This window comes from Pristis pectinata, chromosome 10, assembly GCF_009764475.1.
Source record: "Pristis pectinata isolate sPriPec2 chromosome 10, sPriPec2.1.pri, whole genome shotgun sequence".
Lineage (NCBI taxonomy): Eukaryota > Metazoa > Chordata > Chondrichthyes > Rhinopristiformes > Pristidae > Pristis > Pristis pectinata.
The window spans coordinates 52,421,672-52,444,519 of NC_067414.1; the positions used below are offsets into that span (position 1 = coordinate 52,421,672).

At 40.0% G+C, this 22,848-nt stretch overlaps 1 protein-coding gene across 2 annotated transcripts in view; it reads left to right on the plus strand.

Moving 5' to 3' along the window:
- cd2ap (CD2-associated protein) overlaps positions 1 to 22,848 on the plus strand; it is a 144,094-nt gene that overhangs the window by 57,652 nt on the left and 63,594 nt on the right. For both annotated transcript variants that reach the window (XM_052025172.1, XM_052025173.1), the window contains exon 3: positions 10,942 to 11,089. In XM_052025172.1, the coding sequence (XP_051881132.1) occupies positions 10,942 to 11,089 (148 nt within the window). The remainder of the gene's footprint in view (positions 1 to 10,941; positions 11,090 to 22,848) is intronic.

Below are 22,848 nucleotides of genomic sequence, written 5' to 3' on the forward strand. Positions count from 1 at the left end.
AGTTCAAGGGCCACAATGAAGTAGACTTGGGGGATGAAGAGTCCATATTTTAGCATATGAGAAGCCTGTTCAAGAGGCTGGTAATGGTGGGATAGAAGCTGTCTTTGAGTCTGGTGGTTTATGTTCTCAGGCTTTTGTACCTTCTGCCCGATGAGAGAGGAAATGACTGGCGTGGGAGGGGTCCCTGCTTATGTCCGCTGCTTTCCTGAGGCAGCGGAAAGTGTAGATAGAATCAATGGAGGGGATATTTATTTGCATCATGGAATGGGTTGCATTCACAACTCTGCAGTTTCTTGCAGCCTTGGGCAGAGCAGCTGCCATACTAAGCTGTGTTCCATACGAATAAGATGATTTCTATGGTGCATCTATAGAAATTGGTAAGAGTCATCGGGGGCATGCTGGATTTCCTTAACCTCCTGAGGAAGTTGAGGCATTAGTGTGTGTTTATTGGTCATAATGTCTACCTGGCTGGACCAGGACAAACTGTTGGTGATATTTATATCCAGGAACTTGAGGCTGTAAGCCATCTCCGCCTCAGCAGGGGCATGTACTCCACCCCGCTTCCTGAAGTTAATGGCCAGCTCCTTTGTTTTGTTGACATTGAGGGAAAGGTTGTTGTCTTGACACCATGCCACAAAACTCTCTACCCCCTTCCTGTACTGTCTCATCGTTGTTTGAGATCAGACCGGCTATGGTGCTGTCATCTGCAAACTTATGGAATTAGAGTGGGATTTGGCCACATGGTCATGGTACAGTAACTGGCATTTGTTTTCCCACAAAAGATAAATCAACCTGTCTCTTTTGACTCTTCTGAACGTTGAGTACCTGGTCTTTATTATTCCCCCCACCGCCCCTCCTTGAGTGCTTTTTGTATGTCCAGTTATGCAAAACTTTGGCCAGTACTTCTCTCAACATGTCAGTCTTTTGGACTTTAGGACTGAAGTTTAGGACTGATATATTCATCTCAGTATTTTGGTATAATAAGCTTGAATAATGTATGTATCTTCCTCTATAACACCTGTGTACTTGCTTTTGAACATCATTTAAAAGAAAAAATGACTTGGTATGTTATCTTCATGAGTCAAATTGAAATTTTGTTATGCTCTGTGTTAATAATCACATCCCTACCCTGCCACTCCCCCCACCTCCTGAATCTCGGTGCCATTCATACCAAGATGTTTGATATTTCCCTGTTTCTCTCATAACCTTTCTTCAAAATTTAGGATTGTTGTTTTTAAGGACTTTTTATACAGTTCTATCTTTTTACCATGTTGATTGAATTATAAATACTGAACTATGAAAATAATTCATGTGGAGAAGATGTAATCCCAGGTGTTCTTGGGCAGCACAGTGATGCAGCTACTAGAGCTGCTGCCTCGCAGCGTCGGCAGCCTGGATTCAATCCTCATCTCCAGTCTGTATAGAGTTTGCATGTTCTTCCTTTGACTGTTTCACTCATCATTCACTGAAAAACACTTGGGTACTGTTAAAACACTATTTAAACACATCAAAACTAAGATTTTTATTCATCACATGTACATCAAAACACACAGTGAAATTCATCTTTTGCGTAGTGTTCTGGGGGCAGCCCACAAGTGATGCCACGCTTCCGGTGCCAACATAGCATGTCCACAACTTCCTAACCTGTGTCTCTTTTGGAATGTGGGAGGAAACCGGAGCACCTGGAGAAAACCCACAATAAAAGATGTATTTCAAAAGTAAATAATTTGAATCCATTGAATTAAATCAAATAAGAAGATGGCTGCTCTCTCCATAGCTTTTTCTTCCCATTTAGATCAATGGGCATGTTGGATTTCCACCAGATTAAGGTGGTGCATGCTCAGCATCAGATTTGCCAGCCAATGTTACCCCATTGAATCGCATGAAGAATTCATCAAGTGATATCTCAAAGGTAACAGTTAACTCACATGTAGGGCTAGAACTTCTGCCTATGCTTGAGAGTCCAGAGCTTCTACCTAGTTATGTGGGTAAATGCCTAGATCTGCTGTCTTCTGGGTGGCATATTGAGGCCATTGTTGGGTGTTTCATGGGGGTCATCTTCTCTTCCTCATCCTGTCCCAGTCTTATCCCCTTTCCCCAAATTGACTTGCAGTTTGGTTCGTCAGTCAAATTCTCTCCCTCCAGTTGCTTGGATTTGTTTGAAATAATGTGCATTGAGTATAGCCAATAAAAGACAAAAATACTGTTAACTTTTCAAAATTCTTCTTTTATTACCGAGTGGAAGTGGTGGAACATTGTGCAGATCGAATATATTAGACAGGGCTTGACATTGTCGCAGATTGTTCTTTGTTGTTTTTATCAAATTATGTTCTTTCTTGTACAATTTTATTGAATTTATTTTTAATTTATGTTTTTGTGAATGTTGCGTCTCTAATGTTACGGCTGAATGCAAAAGTTTGGGCACACTGGTCAAAATTTCTGTTACTGTGAATAGCTATGCGAGTAAAAGATGACCTGATTTCCAAAAGGCATAAAGTTAAAGATGACACATTTCTTTAATATTTTAAGATTACTTTTTTATTTCCATCTTTTACAGTTTCAAAATAACAAAAAAGGAAAAGGGCCTGAAGCAAAAGTTTGGGCACCCTGCATGGTCAGTACTTAGTAACACCCCCTTTGGCAAGTATCACAGCTTGTAAGTGCTTTCTGTAGCCAGCTAAGAGTCTTTCAATTCTTGTTTGGGGGATTTTCGCCCATTCTTCCTTGCAAAAGGCTTCTAGTTCTGTGAAATTCTTGGGCCGTCTTGCATGCACTGCTCTTTTGAGGTCTATCCACAGATTTTCGATGATGTTTAGGTTGGGGGACTGTGAGGGCCATGGCAAAACCTTCAGCTTGTGCTTCCTGAGGTAGTCTGTTGTGGATTTTGAGGTGTGTTTAGGATTGTTATCCTGTTGTAGAAGCCATCCTCTTTTCACCTTCAGCTTTTTTTTTTACAGACTGTGTGATGTTTGCTTCCAGAATTTGCTGGTATTTAATTGAATTCATTCTTCCCTCTACCAGTGAAATGTTCCCTGTGCCACTGGCTGCAACACAAGTGCAAAGCATGATCGATCCACCCCTGTGCTTAACAGTTGGAGAGGTGTTCTTTTCATGAAATTCTGCACCCTTTTTTCTCCAAACACCTTTGCTCATTGCAGCCAAAAAGTTCTACAGGACTTGTTTCCAAAATGCATCAGGCTTGTTTAGATGTTCCTTTGCAAACTTCTGACGCTGAATTTTGTAGTGAGGATGCAGGAAAGGTTTTCTTCTGATGACTCTTTCATGAAGGTCATATTTGTGTAGGTGTCGCTGCACAGTAGAACAGTGCACCACCAGTCCAGAGTCTGCTAAATCTTCCTGAAGGTCTTTTGCAGTCAAACAGGGATTTTGATTTGCTTTTCTAGCAATCCTACGAGCAGTTCTCTCAAAGTTTTCTTGGTCTTCCAGACCTCAACTTGACCTCTGCCGTTCCTGTTAACTGCCACTTCTTAATTACATTATGAACTGAGGAAACAGCTACCTGAAAATGCTTTGCTATCTTCTTAGAGCCTTCTCCTGCTTTGTGGGCATCATTTATTTTAAGTTTGAGTGCTAGGCAGCTGCTTAGAGGAGCCCATGGCTGCTGATTGTTGGGACAAGGTTTGAGGAGTCAGGGTATTTAAAGGCTTTGAAATTTGCACCACCTGGCCTTTCCTAATGATGACTGTGAACAAGCCATAGCCCTAACAAACTAATGAAGGTCTGAGACCTTAGTAAAAGTTGTCTGAGAGCTCAAATCTCTTGGGGTGCCCAAACTTTTGAATGGTGCTCCTCTCCCTTTTTCCACTCTAAAATCGTACAAAACAAAAATAATACACTAATCTTGCTTAAAATGTTGAAAAGACTGGTTTCATCTTTAACTTTATGACTTTTGGAGATCAGTTCATTATCTACTCACTTAACTATTCACAGTAACAGAAATTTTGACCAGGGGTGCCCAAACTTTTGCAGACCACTGTATATGCCTGTAATGCTGCTGCAAGGAAGTTTTTCATTGCACCTGTGCATACATGTGCATGTGACAACAAACTCCACTAACTTTGACTCATGCTGGCAGTTTTGTGCATCCATTTCAAACACAATTTACGAGGAAAAGCATCTGTTACTTTCTAAACTGCATTGAGAGTTCACGTGCACCTCCTCCAACCTGATCTATCGTATTCAGTGCTTACAATGTGGATTCCTCTACATCAGCAAGACTAAGTGTAGATTATGCAACTGTTTTGCAAGGAACCTGTACTCTGTCCCTAATGTCCACCTTGAGCTGCTTGTTTAATGTCATTTTAACTCCCCATTCCCACAGCAACTTGTCCCCTGCCTTCTCCACTGCCATCTTCCCTCTGCACTTTCAGCCCTGATACAGGGTCTCATCCCAAAACGTCAGCCATCCCTTTGTCTCCACAGTACATAAACTGCTGGAAGAAATCAGAAGGTTATCTTTTGCTCCTGATTCCAGCACCTGCATTCTCTTCTTTCTGCATCAAGAACTTTTTCAGCAGGCCATTGCATCTGGACTAAACTGCTGAATAGTAATTGCCACACAAAATATGAGAATGGCCAAAATAAGAAAACAAATCTATGCAGTAACCCTGTGAATCCAGTATGAGATGCATGTTCCAGTTGGCCTGCAACTAATGAAGAAGTAAATTCTGGGAAGAGCACTAAATGTGTGATCTACTCAGCTATTGAGTTTACTTTCTGAAAGTCTCTTTCTTATTGGAAGCACATCATGTTAATGTCAGCATTCCTGTTAGGTGAGCCTGCCAGCAGATCCAGAGCTGCCAAACCCTCGGAGGAAAGCATTACAATCTGCCAATGCAAACAATGCACCAATGCAAACAATGGTGTGAACTTTGAACATATTTTAGTCAAAGCATAAAATATATCCTTTTTACTCAGTGCATTGTAATGATTGGGATTGTGTTGCCTGAAAGGAAAATTTTCAAAAGGGAACTGCTTTGATCAGATTATGGGGAAAGAGCTGGCGGATGATGCTGATTGGTAGCAAGTTGCAAAGAGTCACCATGTGCATGACTGGATGTATGGCCTCCTGTGCTGTATAGTTTGTGTTTCCATTAACGTAGGATTAATTTCTTGAGAACATGTAATTGGATGTATTCAGAGTTTTCAAAATATGCTAAAATAAAAAATGCAGATGATGGAAATCTCAAATAAAAACAGAAAACGCTGGAAATACACTTCACTTCAACCTGAAATGTTAGCTGTTTCTCTTTCCACAGATGCAGCCTGACCTGCTGAGCATTACTGGAATTTATGGATTTATTTGCAAAATATGCTCATTTTCCTTAAACTTAACATTGAATTACATATTTGAACATTTCTCTTAGTCATTGTGCTTTGAAGTTTCTATATTACCCAAAAAAAATCAGTGAAAATGATCATTTGTAACTTGGCGCATGGATAAATTCTAGATAAATTGTTTAGATACTTGTTGCTATTCGTGCACCGCCAAAAGTTAGGGATATAACTTGCAGCGTTTTGATTCCTTTCAGGGCAATTTTGTTTGGTTTTAGTGTTTGGCAAAATCAGTTACTTTGGTTATTATGAAAACTTCAGTAAAAGGAGGTATCATTTCTTCTAGGTGCAATTAATCAAAGTCATGTACATCAAAGGGCATAACAATAGAATAAAATAAATTTATTGCTTGGATCCCTGTACTTTTCCATTACAAAAATGCTTCACCTAAAATAAATACTTTATATTTCATCATGAACATATTGAGAGACATCCTGGTTTGAAGTGCAAATATCCATGTTTTAGGTTAGGATTCCAAGTCCATTATACTAAATCAAGATATACATTTTTAATGAGTCTGCAGACATCAGTGCTTTCTTTTGTGGTCATTGACATGAATCCAAGTGAAGGAGCATTCCACATTGTACTAACTATGGGTATTGCTAATAGCATCAAAAGTAACATTGGCTAATTCTGGCCGTTGCACGGACAGCTCTTTCCAGAATCCTGGTGCTACATCATCCTGATTTGTAGGCACCGAACTAAGCATGTTTTAATCTGTAGAAGCTCTAGATCATCATCTTGTGCAAAGCAGTTAAAGATTAAACTGAAATATTCAAAGGTTTTGAGCAAATTGCTGCTTGCATTAAAAGTGAATAACTTGCACATTATCACAAAATGAATCTTCATGTGCCTTGTTTAACTGCCCTGTTACCTGCTATTTGGTTCGCATTGAACAGAAAAAAATGAGAATAATTCAAGTCTGTTTGTATTGATTGGTGGGTAGCTTAGTAGAGCACAAGTTTCAGAGCTATAATCACTGAAGCCTTCACATTTTTGTTGGTGTAGTTTTAATTTTCATCCCGGGTATGGCATAAGCCTACTGAATATTTGATGGATTCAAACGGAGATGGCATTCTCTATTACAGACCCAAGGTCGGAAAATAAAAAGCATCTCTGACTTTCAATCTGCTTAGTTTGTTGAGTCTGAGGGATTTTTGCTCTCAACACTGTCACCTGAACAGTCTTCAATTTTGAACCATACAGCTTTTGGCTTCTCAGAAAACCAATGAGAGTTTATGACTGACAGGATCTTTTTTCGGTGCTAAACCCATTTCCAGGTTGATTGCAAAGAAGGTTCACTTCAGCTCCCAATCATGTTTGAATAAAGCACCAGTATGAATAATGAAATCCATTTGTTTATAAGGTGCAGAATTAAGAACAGTATGCCAGAGGCCCCACATATATTCCTCTAAAATGGGTAAGCAGTTTGAGTTTCGTGCAACTTGTAGAATCAGTGCAGAGATGTATCACGTCAGCTAATGATTGTTTTTGAATGTATTGGGAACTTTTCCAAGCAATGAGAATAGAGAGAAGACGTAGCAAGCTTGCATAATTTTCTTGTCAACCATTATAGTATTTTCATTTTTTGTCACCGAAAATAAAAAGGATATATAAATGTGAACATGCCATGCACCTTGCATCTTACAAGGGTAATGTTTTGTTGTAGTACTTTTTTTTAAGTCCATCAAAAATTCTTTTCAAAAACCTTTGGAAAATACATGCTTTAAAGCTGGTATATGTGTGACAGAGATCTTGCTGTTGGGGTATTTTTGCTTGATACAGCCAGGTTTTGTTGGTGACCACAAAAATGGTGATCCCAATAATATTTACAGGCTTTATGTCAAATGCTGCTTTGATGCCTAGTATTTCTGGATTTAATTGGTTAGAAGAGAAAATCAAGCCTGAAGTGTGATTGTTGTCTTCAGTGTAATGATTGGACTTCATAAGAATGCTGAGTGGTCAGTGGTCACACCTACCATTCTTGGTGTTCATTGTTGAGCCTCTGTCGCCATCATTGCTCTGCCCAGTTAATATAATCAGATAAATTGAGGGAGGGTGGTACTTGGAAATCAGCTGATGGTTTTCTTCTCCATGTTTTGCGTGATGTCATGAGACAGGTGTGTAGAGTCAAATGTCTAGGACTCCCAGGATCCCCTTTGAATGTGTAAACCTGTGTTGTCACTTTTGGTCTGTTTTATCTGTGGGACAGGGCATTGAGCAATCGTGATGGAGAAGCCTGAACAGTGTGCGAGATGGATGCGAGATGGAGCCTGTTGCTCGATGAGCTTGTGGGACAGCTTTGTCAATTGGTACATTCATGAGGAAGGGTTCAGGATTGCAGTCATTTTGAATTTGGCCCTTGGGCTTGTGCTGACAGGTCCACCTTTTCTCTCTCTTGTTCTTCATTATGGTAGTTTCGTAGTTCCTGAATGATTTAATAGTCCATTTTGTGGACACTTGAACAAGACTCTTCTAAAGTCTTTGTTGCAACACTTCAGATAATTTTGCATAAATGCTTTTGAAACCCTAGCTCAGATTGGGGATTTGGCTTTGAATCATATGCTTGTTATCTCCTTGCTGGCTCAAAGCAGAGCAGTCAATGAGTATTGTTTCCCCTTCGATTTACTCCCCTGTAGCCCTGCAACTAGTTCTCTCTCATAGTGCCCGGCAACTTCCCCTTTTGATTCTTTTGCTACTTAACTAAAGAGCCGTTTAGAGTCTTTGGAACGTGTGAGGAAACCCATGCAATCACAGGGAGAGGTGCAAACTCCACGCAGACAGCACCCAAGGTCAGAATCGGACCTAGTCCCTGGACTTGTTAGGCAGCCTGGCTGACTGCTGCACCATTGTGCTGTCAATCGTAGTAGAGATCTCCATATAACTTGTTTTGTGACTACTGTGCTTCCAAACCTGTCAAAAGCATAGTCATTAAGATAGGCGTTTCTAATAAGGCTAAAAAGCACATTGAAATTAAATTGTAGAGAATATGAAATAAATCAGTCAGAAATTCTGCAAACGCATAATGAAGAAAAGCTGGAATGAGGAGTCAAGCCACTAAGGAATGAGCAGCATAAAATCATCAAAATGGAAGAAATACTAGTTCATTATTTGGGAGATAGACAAGTGTGATGTTGAAGATAAAATTGCAAATTATGTGCTGTATTTTAAATATTAAGGCAAAATATCAAATGTAAAATATTAACTTGGGCTCAGGAGTGTTACAGCTACAGATTTTAAAGGATTCAAAGAAATGGAATAGAGGCATAAGTATGCATGTCAGGCAATGATCTGGTGTTGGATGACTTGTGAATAGCTAATATTACACACATTCTTAAGAAGGCAGGCAGAGTATATCAAATGAACTACAGAGCACTCAGTTTAACATTTCTAGTGATTCCAATTTTTTTACGACAATAAGATATTAGGGATTGCTTTTAAAAAGAGAAAACTTTGATTTACCAATCTTTCTGGTTTCCTTGAGGTGACAGAGCAGACAAAATCCACAGCTGCCAGAAGGTCCTGTCATGCCTCTAAAACAGCCTAATTTTACGACCAAAAACAAAAATTTCTAATTTTGTGATGAAACCAATTTAGTGTGTGGGATGGTTTCTGAATACTTCATAATGGAAAGGCCTAAATGAATTGAAAGACATACATAAACGTGAAGGCTTTCTGGTTGAAACCCTGCATCAGGACATTTGGTTTCGACCTGAAATGTTGACAGTTCCTTTCCTCCCACAGATGCTGCTTGACCCACTGAGTTCTTCCAGCAGATGGTTTGTTGCTCCCGATTCCAGCATCTGCAGTCTCTTGTGTCTCCAAGGGATTAACGTAAATGGATGCTTGATGGTCAATTCAAGTTTAGTGGGCTGAAGGGTCTGTTTCTGTGCTGTATGTCCTATGACTAAATGGACAGAGTACCAAAAGAAGCTGGGAATAATGATCAGTGAAAACAAAACTGATTAGTGAACCCAGAAAAGCAGGCCAAGCATAGAGTTTTGTTCTAAAGTAGTAGCACTTGAGCTTTTCTCTATTCATGGTTAGACCATACTGTGAGTATTGACTGTAGTCTGATTGCTATGGAATAATAGTTTTGATCACCATATTACCATAATACAGATGTACAAAATAGGGTGCATACAGGATTTATGACAAAAAATTAGAAATGTGAGGCTGTGCTGTGTTATCTTCTCCTGAAAAGAGGGATGAGGGGTTGTCTAATGGAGGTCTTGAAAATACTTCAGAAGCCGAAATGTTTAATTTGTGGGTAGAGCACAACTAGACTTCATGACTGTAAGATGTTCACCAAAAAAAATTTGGGGAATTTGAAGAAACTCCTTGATCCTGAAAGCAGAGAGAATGTGAACTTCACTAGCATGGGAAATGATTGAGGTAAAAAAAAATTCAGAATGCATTTAAGGAGGGGTTTGATAATCTCTCGAAGGAAGGATATCGGACGTTATTTTTGATGGATGAGGAAACCTGAGTAGCACGTTATTGTGGGCATGTTCTGTTTAGGGTAAATGGTCTTTATGGGAGAGTCAGTGTAATTCTATCTAGCTAAATTGACATTGGACCAAAGAAGGTATTACAAGTGATGACTTGTATGGAAGAAACATCAAAACAGGGGCTGTATAGCAGAGTCTTAATGAAGAAGAGGGAAGCAGCAAGCATGAAGATTTGAGGAAAAGATTTTCTTATTTGAGGGCTGAGTTGCAGAGGGCAGGTGATGTGTTGAAGAGACTGGGGAAATGCACAGGAATTGGAGGAATGTTGGACTGCTTTGTGGGTTGGAGGGGTTTAAAGAGATAAGGGTGAATTCATGGAAAGAGTTGAACATTAGGATTCTTATGGTGGCACTGGCACATGGCTGAACACAATAAGTGAGTGGGTCTTGAGCCAAAAGATATTTTGGTATTTGCTGAAGTTTAGGAAGGCAGATGTGGGAGTCCAGCAGGGAAGCATGGGATTAACGGATTCTTGTGGAAGCAAAGATGAGGCTAAAGGTTTGAACAAAAGATGTACAAGAACATAAGAAGTAGCAGGTCACAGATGTACTTGAGCCTATTACACCATTGACATTGGACCAAATCATGATTGATCCAATTTTGGCCTCTCTCTGCTTTCCTGCTTCCTCTAACCCCTGACTCTCCTATCATTCAATACTTTGACTGATTCAGTGAGATCTTTGTCGATAATAGATGTTCTGTAGTTAGTCATTGCCTATAATACTTAATTTTACATACTAAACTGAAGTTCAAGGTATATTCTTGTAAAGCAAAGTACTCAGGATGGCATATTTGAAACTTGAATCTGCTTATTGACATTGTACTAGTGACAGGGAACTGATCTTGTGCTTTAGCGTGTCTGCAGGTGAAAAATAAAAATTATTTCACTGTAGTTCTTAACTATTTTGAACATCAGGATTCTGATGCCTTTATTTCCCTTCAGCACTTCTGTAGAAAGCCAAGGATATTGAAGTTCATTGTTGTTGCAGTGCAATGGTATTTTCATCTTGTGTTTGAAAAGTTTTGTTTGCAATATGTCATTTCACTACATTCATTGCTGCCATTTTTATTACAGGAAATAAGGAGAGACGGGGATGCAAAAGAAGAAAATCCAGTGAGCAAACGAGAAAAATCGGGAAATGTTGCAAATCTGGTGCAGCGCATGAGTACATTCGGATTTCCAATTGGTGGGTTCCCATCTCAACCCAGATCTCTCAGAAGAAGTATGTATGGAATTTATATTTGATTAATGTCTTGGAAATAATTTTGCACCTTTTTGTAGCATTATCATCTTTCCAGTTTCAAACTACTATCAGCCAGCATTGTTGATAACTGTATAAGCAGCTCACCTTTGGCATAAGTAGTAGTTATTATACACTGATATCAGCTTGCTTTCCAATCCAAACTGGTGGGGTTTTGTCAAGTGAGTGCATTGCAGGCCATGTGGATGAACCAAACCAAGACCAGGCCTTAAAACTGAAATAAATTTGCATCTGAGAAAGCAATGCCCCTGGCTTTTGCCAAAACTATCTCCACAGCTCTCCAGCATAGAGAATCCCAAATATTCACAATCCAATGAGAGGCAATGCCTCCTCAACTCTTGGGGTGGGTGGGGGGACATGGGAATGGGGGGAATAAAATATTTAACATGTTTAAAAACAATTGGTATCATTGAAGCAAACTCAGTTTGAAGAAAATCTTGGACATAGTTTGTTCTTTGCAGCTGTAACTTTTCTTTAAAATGAATGGATGCTCATCACTGGGTAATTTCTTGAGTAATTGCTGAGGAATTCCAACAAATTCATGCTTTGCTGTAAATAGTCTAGAGTCAAAAGAAGATGAACATTAGGAACAGTAGCAGTCCTGCTCCTGTTCTACCAATCAAGATGATTAAGGCTGATCTCATCTTGGCCTCCCAACTACACTGAATTGCTTATTCCTTTACTATGCTGCAGTCCAGTAATCTGTCTTTCTCTACCTTGAATTTATTCAATGTAGGCCTCTATAGTTTTTGGGCAGAGAATTCCGAAGATTCCTTTCTCTATTGGAGAGGAAATTCCTCCTCCCCTCTCTTAAACTATGCCTTTTATAGTTCTAGACTTTCCCACGAGGGAAATGTCCTCTCAGTATCGACATTGTTTCGATAAGATCGTCTCACATTTTGCTAAACACCGATGAGTATAGGGCCAACCTCTGCCAATATTCCACATATGATAGCCCCTTTATCTTGGGAATCAACCCAGTGAATCTTCCCTAAACCGCTTTTAGTATATCCCTCAAGTAATTGAACCAAAACTGTACATGGTATTCCACCTGTTATCTGTAGAGTTGAAGTAAGATTTCTCCATGTTCTTACTCCATCGCCCCCCCCCCCCCACCCCACCTTTCCTGACTTTCCATATGCCCTCCTAATTATTTGCTATGTCTCAGTGCACTTTTTTTCTGTGCTTCATTTACGTTAAGATCCCTCTGTGCAAGAACATGCTGCTTTTTCTGTATTTAAACACATTTTCATTCCTTCCTTATAAAATGGATAACCTTTCCCCATTTTACAATAAAACACGCGATAATCTACAATAAAACACGCGATAATCTGATTGTTCAGAAATTCTGATGGTTCCACAGTGTGGCTGGGGCCAGGGCACAAATTATGGGGCAGTGTGTGGCCTGAGCTGGGGTTGACGTCTGGAACACCATGGGTTAGAAATGTGGGTAGGTTTGAGGCTATAGCTGGGGTACAGATTGCTTTTGTATTTCAAACTCACCTGGTTCACTAGAAAATTTATTATACTATTGTGCAATATTTTTAAAAAGAGTGAAATGAAAGTATGTTTGGTATTAATATCCAATCTGCGTGTGTAGCATTACCAAAGTCTTGGGTGCCAGATTACCAGAGTTTTGCTGTATAGTTCACCTGCTTGCTCATGTAACCTATCAACTGTATATCAATTTGCAAACTTTATATTCTCTTCACAACTTGCTATTCCATCTTCATATCAACAAATTTGACCCTTTTATCAATGCCATTAACATAGACTGTAAATCATTGAGGCCCCAGGACTGATCCTTGTGGCACCCCATGAGTTAATTATTGATTGCCAACTCATTTATCCCAACTGCTTTCTATTAGTTAGCCAGTCCTCAATCCATGGCCATAAACCATGAGCTTTGATGTGCAGTAGTCATATCTGTAGCAACTCATGAAATGCATTTTAGAAGTACACCTACATTTGCATCTAGCAGTTCCCTTCCTTCATCCTGCTAATTACATTCTTCAAAAAGTTAGGTAACTGATTTTCCTCTCATTAAGCAATCATACTGTGATTTTTGTTTTAAACCACTAACAAAATGCCAATTTTTTGGTTTCCTGCCCATTCCCATGTCTACCTTAAGCTGGAGAAAATAACATTTTGGTATCAGGATATTGTAAGAACTGTGCAACAGCAACAAAAAAGAATTGCTTCTAGAAAGTGTGAATGTTATGTGCTTTTTCATTCCACACATTAACTTTTGAAATTCTCTGGAAGGCAGGGGTGTTGTGCTCCAGTTCCTACTTACTATCACTTAAATACTCGTGCTGACTTACAGTATGCTTTATTATCCAATGGAATTTTTCAATTATGTGTTAAACATTTGAATCCTTGAAACCTTTGAACATTTGAATTTGCAATCTATGAATGTGTGCTGGGACTAGTGGACCTGGGAATCGCATAGAGGGCTGCAGACAGAGCTTTAAACTAAATGGGGGGAGTTCACCAACAAATAATCAAGAGGAAATGAGAGACTGGTGGCACAGGATTGAGGGGAAAGTTGATATGTGTGACAGCCCAAGACAAAATGTAAAAGAATTGTGCAGCACAGAGTAAAGCCAGAGTTTAGTATTAACTGCAAAAAAAAATCAAAACTTAATAGTTTTTATTTTGATGCACAAAATATTTGCAATAAGATAAATAAGCTGGCAGCATTGATAGCAACATGAGTAAGATCTAGTAATTATTACTGGAATGTGATTGCAGGGCTGGACTGGGTGATCAAAGCCCCAGCTTATACAGTCTTCCAAAGGAACAGCCCAACAGGGAAAATAGGGTAGCATTGTTAATCAAAGAAAGAATCAGAGAGGGGTTGAGTCGTGACATAGAAGCAATGAATAGCAATGTAGAATCGGTTTGGGTTGAAATCATGAAAAGCAGGGGGGGAAAAAAAACACAGGTGGCAGTAATCTCAAGGCCCCGAAAATGTGAATTCTTGATAGAGTGGAACATAAATGGAGAACCATCTAGGGCATGTTTGAAGGGAGCTGTAATTGTTCTAGGAGATTTTAAACTACTTAGTGGAAGAGCCACACTGGCAGGGGTATTGTAGAAGAAGAATTTGTGGAGTGCATTAGGGATTGCCTCTTGGATCAATATGTTATAGAACCTGCTTGGGATTGGGCTGTTTTAGACTTGGTCATATGGAAGGAGGAAGGATCAATAAGAAATCTTGTGGTTAAAGATTCCCGAGGAGGTAGTGATCACAAAATAATAGAATTCCTGATCTCGTTTGAGGGTGAACACCGCAAGAATGAAAACCACCGTCTTCAACTTAAATAAGGGCAGTTATAATGGTATGAAGGCGGAGTTGTCTGAGGTGAACTGGGGAAATAAGCTAAAGGACAGGTCGGTAGATGAACAGTGGCTAATATTCAAACAGCTGGTTCATAATGCTCAAGAGGGATATACCCCGATTAGAAAAAGGGATTCCATGAGGAAGAGGCGCAATCTGTGGTTGACAAAGGATAATGTTGAATTTAAAAAATAGGGCATGCAATGTGGCAAGGGCTAAATGCAAGCCAGAGGACTAAGGAGCTTTTTGGATCCAGCAGCAACAGACTAAAAAGGAGAAAATTGATTTTATGAGCAAACTTGTGTGTAACATCAAAACAATAAGAGTTTCTATGGATATACAAATTGTAAGAAGGTGGCTAAGGTGTGGGACCTCTGGAGAACAAGGCTTGTGAATCATTAACAGGAAACAGAGAAATGGCAGATCAATCTTTTGCATTAGTCTTCACTATGGGAAATACTGTGAATATCCATAAGATGACCAATGGATGTATTTCAAATAACATGGAGGAACTTGAATAAAAAAAATCCAATCACTCGCAATTTAAAAAAAAATTAGAGAAGCTTGGACTAAAAGCAGACAAATTATCGAGATCCAATGGTCTGCAAAGATCATGGACCCATTGGTTGAAATTTTTCAAAACTTATTTAATTTTGTAAGGTAATAGAAGATGAGAAAAATGAGTCCCTTCAATAAAAAAGGAGGAAGACAGAAGGAGGGGAACTATACACTAGTCAATGTAACATCTATTGTTGGCAAGATGCTACAGTCAATAATCAAAGAGGAAATAACCAATCATAATCAAATGCAGTCAGCTTAGTTTTACAAAATATAAGTCACGTTTGACAAATTTGCTTGAATTCTTTGAGGATGTGACTGGGAGAGTAAGAGGGGAAGTGTTGATGTATTTAGATTTCCAAAAGGCATTTGACAAGGTGCTACATAAGAGGCTGATGCATTAATTCAGAGCCCAAGTTATTGAAGTGTTTGTTAACTAGCTGGCTGTCGCATAGAAACCAGAGTTAGAATAAATAGGTCCTCCTTAGGTTGGAAGGCTACAACCAGTGGAGTACCCCAGAGATGACATCTTAGCCCCTTCAAATGATTACTTTTTACATTAATTAGTGGAGCAGGGAACAAAATGTAATGCTTTCAAGTTTGCTGCTGATTTAAAAAAAAATTAGGCAGAAGGACATGTGATGAGGATGTTGTGATTCTGTAATGGGATATTGATAGGTTGAGTGAAAACTTGACAGATAAAATTCAACATGAAGTGTGAAGTCATGCACTTCAGTTAGAGGAATCTAAGTGGAGAGAGGCTGCAAATGATTGAAGTTCGGGGGATCCAAGTGTTCTAGTGCTTGAATCACAAAAAGTTAGCAGGAAGGTCCAACAAGTAAAGAAGTCGGCAAATTGCATATTGACCTTTATTGTGAAGGGGTTGGAGTTTAAGAATAGGAAGGTTTTGTTACAGTTGTGCAGGGTGCTGGTGAGCGAGGCCATAACTGGAAAACTGCATAGTTCTGATCCCCTTTCCTTAAAAAAAAGATATAGATATACTGCACTGGAAGCAGTCCAATTCACCAGCAGAATTCCTGGAAAGGTAGGGTTGTCTTTATCAAAAGAAGCTAGAAAGCTTTAGTCAATATTTCTTTGAGTTTAGAAGAATGAGTGGTGAGCTTATTCAAACATATAACTTCCCAAGGGAGCTTGACAGTGTAGGTGTTCAGATATTTTGGCTAATGGGAGAGTCATGAACAAGAGGGCACAACTACAAAATAAGGGGCTGGTCATTTAAAACTGAAGTGTGTAGAAATGTCTTCTGACGGTAGTGAATCTCTGGAATTCTTTGCCCCCAAGTGCCAGATGATTAGATTCACTAGAGGTAGCGATGTTGAAGATGAATTGAAGGTTATGGGGATCTGGCACAAAAGAGGCCAGCATAGATCAGCCATGATCATATTGAATGGTGGGGCAGGCTTGAGGGGGCTCATGGCCTACTCCTGCTCCTATTTTCTTGTGTTCTTCTAGGCATTAGGTTGTGCTCTAGAGTTAAACCTGACATGAGAAATAATTCCTGTGATTGAAAATCTGAAGGCTTTTTAAGTTTATTATTCCTTTCAGGCTTACAGAATGTTCATCTTTATGACCTTGTTTAACTGGAATGAGTCTTTGAGCTGATTGGATAACACTGATGCTGGCTTAGTCCTTCCACAGTGTGTGGATGGGGGTTTGGTCAGGTACTCAAAGATTGGGAATCAATAGATTTTATGCCCCAATTAAAGCACTTTTCAGAGGCTTGGTGTCTCTGTGAAGAATGGATACTCCACCAAAGGCAATCCTTCAGGATCAAGGATGATTTGCTCTTTCTTGGTTCTGTGTTCTGAGGTGGTTGTTGAGGCCCATGTGGCACCTACCAATTGTCCCACAGATAAGACATGAGGTGCATGACGGTGAGTGGGTTTGGGTAGTTGTCAGCTCCTTCTGCTCTTTACAATGGTTTCTTTGTGCTCCAGATGAATGGACTTAAGATCCTTGGTGCCATACTGAATGTTTCTTCTCCATTGTCATAGGCCAGGGATTATAAGTGTCCTAAAGTACTCTGATGTGATGTAAGGAAATGGAGCAGCCAAATTGCTGCATCTCAAAGCAAAATCTCATTGAAGAATAATGGGATAATGTTTTTGTGGTTTTGCTTGAGTGAATGATGCAAGTTGGGGGAATTTTCCTGTTTCGAATCAAGTAGTTCAGTGGAATCTGTCCATACAACTGAGAAGGTGGGTTTCCGATGGTAACTTGGACAGTCCAGTGCACCCTCAGAGCAACATTAAAATTGCGCTGTTGGTATATATTTAAAAAAAAGAATTTGATTGAAGAAACTTGTATTTTGGCAGCTAATACCTATCAGGAATTTGGAGGCGAAGAAGTTGTTAATTAGATCCAGAGGACACTTTAAGAGTCTGTTTTTAGCAGTTGATGGGATTCGGGTGGAGGGCAGGGTTCATGCAGAAATTTGGAGCCTATTTGCTAAGTTTGATGACCCAGATGATCATAATAAAAGTCAGAGTCTGTGGAACAAATGGACTAGATCATGAAGGGTGGTATATACAAAAGTGCCTACCATTAGGAATATTAAGCGCATAATATCTCTGGTTCACTTCTAATCTCTGTCAGTAACCTTTTCTGTTGTGCTGTGGTTAGGCTTACTATGACTTCGTCTGGAGAGTGAAGAATTAACAAGTGCCTGTTATGTGGAATGCAATGTAAAGAAATTTGCAAGGCTTAGACGGTGGCCAATGGTGATGTTACTGTACAAGTATCTGCCAAATACCAGTGTGGAATAAAAAATTAGAATATATGAAGGTGACATAAATTATTGAATTTTTGTAAAAATCCCTTGTGGTTCACTAATGTCCTTCAGTAGAAGGAAATCTACAATCAGTCTGGCCTATTTTTGATTTAAAATCCCACAACAGTGTGGTTGACTCTTAAACTATTCTTTGGAATGGCTGAGTAAACAAACCACTACAGATACCTTGCAGGGAGTACCAGGCAGCAGTTCTCATCAGGAAATGTGTAGCGCACCAGACAGATGGCTCAGTTGTTTTGAGCAAGCTTCAAGATGAACAGTAACCACTATCTGTTCACCGCTTGCCAGAACATGTAGGGGAAGTTCCAGCATTGTTTCCATTTAGGTGTACTTGTATGGTGTGTGAAGCTGAAGGGTTAATGAAGCCTATGACTGGCTAACTCAGAGGTGTTTATTTTGTCTTTGGGTAATGAACTTTTCCTCTCAGGCCAATTGTTGATGCACATTCCAGTCCAAGTCTCTCATTACTTAACAAGACTTTCCAGGGTTCATGACTGATTCAGTACTTGAATTACCATCTGCTAGACTGTGATAGTAAGCTTCAAACCTTGCATCTAACTGCATATGTGACTGAAAGCAACTTGTACATTCCAGAGCAGCTGTGCAAAGAAGAAAGTGGGCTGATGCAGGCAAGAGAAGATGTTTTGAGGTCTTTCACCACAGTACGTAACAGTGAATTCATTGACAAATCAACAAGACGACCTGCTTCCTGTGCATTTAAGTATTTACTTTTAGTAAAGAAAGCAACACTAGGATGAAATAGTTTGTGACAATAGTGTCTCTTCAACACTAATACAGTGGTAAGGTATCTTAGCTGGTGAAATTTGCACTGTAGAAAGGCCAGGGATTTGGATGTTAGGCCTTTTAAGGGGCAATTGGACCATGTGTCAGAAATGAAGGGAAGTGAGAGTGGTGAGTTGATTATGCTGACTAAATGCACCGCAGTCTTGTTCCCAGTGCTGCTTATGGTACTCCAGTACTTCGAGTGGCTTTAGTACAGCTTCTATTTCCTTGTATTCTGGTAATCTAGGTATAAAGGGAAGCATCCTATTTGCCGTTTGTGTACTTTCTGTACCTGCCTATGAAATATTAATGAACAGTGGACTCTTCAGTTCTCTTAAAATTTTCCACTTTAAACTATTGGGGAGGGAGTCTGTTCCATCCTCAAAGGAGATATAAACCTTTCAGATGTGCAGTGTACCTTTACCAGAACATTGAAGAGAAATTACAGTAACCATAGTTATATTCTCTGGGTTGTTAAAGTGAGTTGTTTTAAGTTCTCAGATGTTAGTAGGATAAATAAATACAGTTGAGCTGGGGAAGGTCCAAGGCTGGAGATAATTTTAAAAAAATGCTTTTTGGGAATTACTAGGAAGTGTATCCTTGTGCAAAAATTGGAGGATTTATTTCCACGCTTCTCTAAGCAGAAATTGATAATTCTGAATCAAATCTTAGATCAGAATCAAATGTCCAAGCAAATTATTAAAAAAAAGCATGTTTACAAAGTTAGGTCCCATATCAGCATCATTTCACTAGCTGAATAGACTCAATGGGCTAATTGGTTGTCTTGTGTTCTCTGGTAATTAGAACATGGAACAGGACAGTACAGGCCCTTCGGCCCACAATGTTATGCCAACATTTTATCCTGCTCCAAGATCTATCTAAACCTTCCCTCACACATAGCCCTCCATTTCTCTATAATTCATGTGACTTCCTAAGAATCTCTTAGATGTCCCTAGTGTATCTGCTCCCACAACCTCCTGCCCCCCTGCCACCCCCAGTACCTTCCTCCAATCACCTTACAATTCTGCCTCCTCACATTAGCCATTTTCGCCCTGAGAAAATATCTGAGTGTCCACTCAATCTATGCCTCTTATCACCTTGTACACCTCTATCAGGTCACCTCTCATCCTCCTTCTCTCCAAAGAGAAAAGCCCTAGCTTGCTCAACCTAACGTCATAAGACATGCTCTCCAATCCAGGCAGCATCCTGGTAAAGTGTATCACTTCACACTTTTCCAGGTTGAACTCCATCTGCCACTTCTCAGCCCAGCTCTGCATCCTATCAATGTCCTATTGTAACCTACAGCAACCTTTGGCACTATCCACAGCACCACCAACATTTGTCATCTGCAAACTTACTAACCCACTTTTCACATCCTCATCCAAATCATTTATAAAAATCTCAAAGAGCAGGGGTCCCAGAACAGATCCCTGCAGAACACCACTGGTCAAAGACCTCCAGTTTGAATATGCTCCATCGACCACCACCCTCTGTCTTCTATGAGTGGGCCAATTTTGGTACGTATTTGGGAATTGCAGTGATATAGAGGTGGGAACTGTTATCTTAGTCCAGTCTGACTTCAATATTTTCTTTCAAAATTGGCATTCCTTATTGGGGATCAATTACCAATGAATTAAACAAATTTCTGAATTAATGCATTTGGGACAGGTTCTTAGAACTTTGAATTACTGATGGTTTGCTTAATCAGTACATTTATAGGATCACCTTTTATTTTTTTTCCAGCAGGAAGAATAATTAAAAGTTTGGAATCTCCTTTTTGGCTCTTTGTTCGGTGATGGACAGGTTCAGTCCTGTTCTTGCCTGATTGCCAGCAAATGTGCACATGCAGAAGTGATTTCCTCATACTGATGAAGAGCTGTAATCCTGGCCAACACATTCCCTTAACAGCATACAGCCTCCCCATGGTTTGAATAGTCATCTGATCATTGTAGGAGAGCCAAAATAAAACATTCACTTGGGGCAGTTTCTCCACCATTGCAGTCATTTGACCTTTTGGGAGGAGAGAAACTATTTTCACTTGTGAAACAATTATCTTCTTCCATTGAATATACAAATTAAATGTCATTTGCTGACAATTTCCTACCTGTCAGTTGTGAGTAATAAATATTTGGTCCTTTCACAATTTTCTCCACAATGTGCTTCAAGAATCAATTCATGTCATTGAATTATTTTCAACAAATCTGAAATGGGCATCACTGCTGCTTATACGCAAAATAGATTACGTGAAGACTGTTTTGTGCAATGATCATGTTTGCCCAATTAAGAAGTGTCTGAACAGGTCTCTCTGTGGAATTTTGGGATGACAGATAGATGGCAATGTGGATTATTGCAATGCAAAGTGAATTCTCAAGTCTTTGATCATCTTGAATCCTAAACCATTGGTCCATTTTTCACAAAGTAATATGGTTGAAGCCTTTTAATCTTGCCTGACAAATCTGTTGGAATTCTTTTGAGGAAGTAACAGGCAAGATAGACAGAGTCAGTGGATGTTTACTTGGATTTTCAGAAGGCCTTTGACAAGATACTGCATATGAGGCTGCTAAACAAGATAGGAGGCCACAGTATTACAGGAAACGTATGAGCATGGATAGAAGATTGGCTGACTGGCAGAAGGCACGGTGTGGAAATATAGGGGGCCTTTTCTGGTTGGCTGCCGGTGACTAGTGGTGTTCTGCAGAGTTCAATGTTGGGTCTGCTACTTTTCATGTTATATGTTAATAATCTGGATGACAGAATTGATGGCTTTGTGGCCAAGCTTGTGGATGATGCAAAGATGGGTGGAGGTGTAGGTAGTGTTGAGGAAGCATGGAGTCTGCAGAAGGTCTTGGACAGGTTGGGAGAATGGGCAAAAAAGTGGCAGATAGAATACACATGGGGAAATGTATGGCCGTGCACTTTGGTAGCAGGAATAAAGATGTAGACTATTTTCTAAATGGGGAGAGATTTCAGAAATTAGAGGTGCAAAGGGATTTGGGAGTCTTAGCACAGGATGCCCTAAAGGTTAACTTGCAGGTTGAGTTGGTAGTAAGAAAGGCAAATGCAATGTTAGCATTCATTTCGAGAGGACTCGAATATAAAAGAATAAGATATCTTTATTAGTCACATGTACAGTGAAATGCATCTTTTGTGTAGTGTTCTGGGGGCAGCCCGCAAGTGTCGCCACGTTTCCAGTGTCACAATAGCATGCCCACGACTTCCTAACACGTACGTCTTTGGAATGTGGGAGGAAATTGGAGCACCCAGAGGAAACCCATGCAGACACGGGGAGAATGTACAAACTCCTTACAGACAGTGGCCAGACTTGAACCCGGGTCAATGCTGAGGGTCCAGAGGAGGTTTACAAGAATGATCCTGGGAATGAAAGGGTTTAAAGTATGAGGAGCATTTGATGGCTCTGGGCCTGTACTCACTGGAAGGTAGAAGGATGAGGGGGGATCCTATTAAAATCTACGGAATATTGGAATGCCTGGTTAGAGTGGATGTGGAGAGGATGTTTCCAGTAGTTTTGGGGGTGGGGAGGGAAGGGAAGAGGTGAAAAGACAGGTGTAATGTCTCCTGTAGTTGCATGGAGAACTGCCAAAATATGGGGAGTGTTTAGTGGGGCCAGAAAAGCAAACCAGGGAACCAAAGGTCGCTTAGAAATACGAGAGAGGAGTATGTGTCTGGTGGTGAATCTTGAAAGAGATCCAGAAAGGAAAGGGAAGATTCAAAGATGGATTATGTGAAGCTGAGAGCATCAAAAGTAATGACATTTTTTAGCTCTTTCTGACTGCTGGAAGCAGCACCAGTGCAGTCACTGATGTATCGGAAATAGAATTAAGGGAGTGGCCCCAATTAGGACTGAAGCAGTCTGTTCTATACATCCCACAGAAAGGCAGGCACATCTCAGACCAATGTGAGTTCCCATAGACAAGCCTTTGATCTGGGGGAAAGTGAGTGGTTGAATAAGTTGCTCACTGTGACAATGAGTTCAGCTAGTTGGATAGGTGTGTTGGTGGAGGGAAACTGGTTGAGCCCCAGTTTACTGGAGAAGCAGAGGGCACTCCAACCTTCACAATTATGGGTTGAAGGTATAGAGAGACTTGTATGTCCATTGGAAAGAGGAACTGATTGAAACCAGGAAATTGGAAACTGTTGAAGTGGCAGTTGGTATCTGGAGTGTTGCAGATGTAAGTGGGAAGGGAATGGACCAGAGGAGAAAGG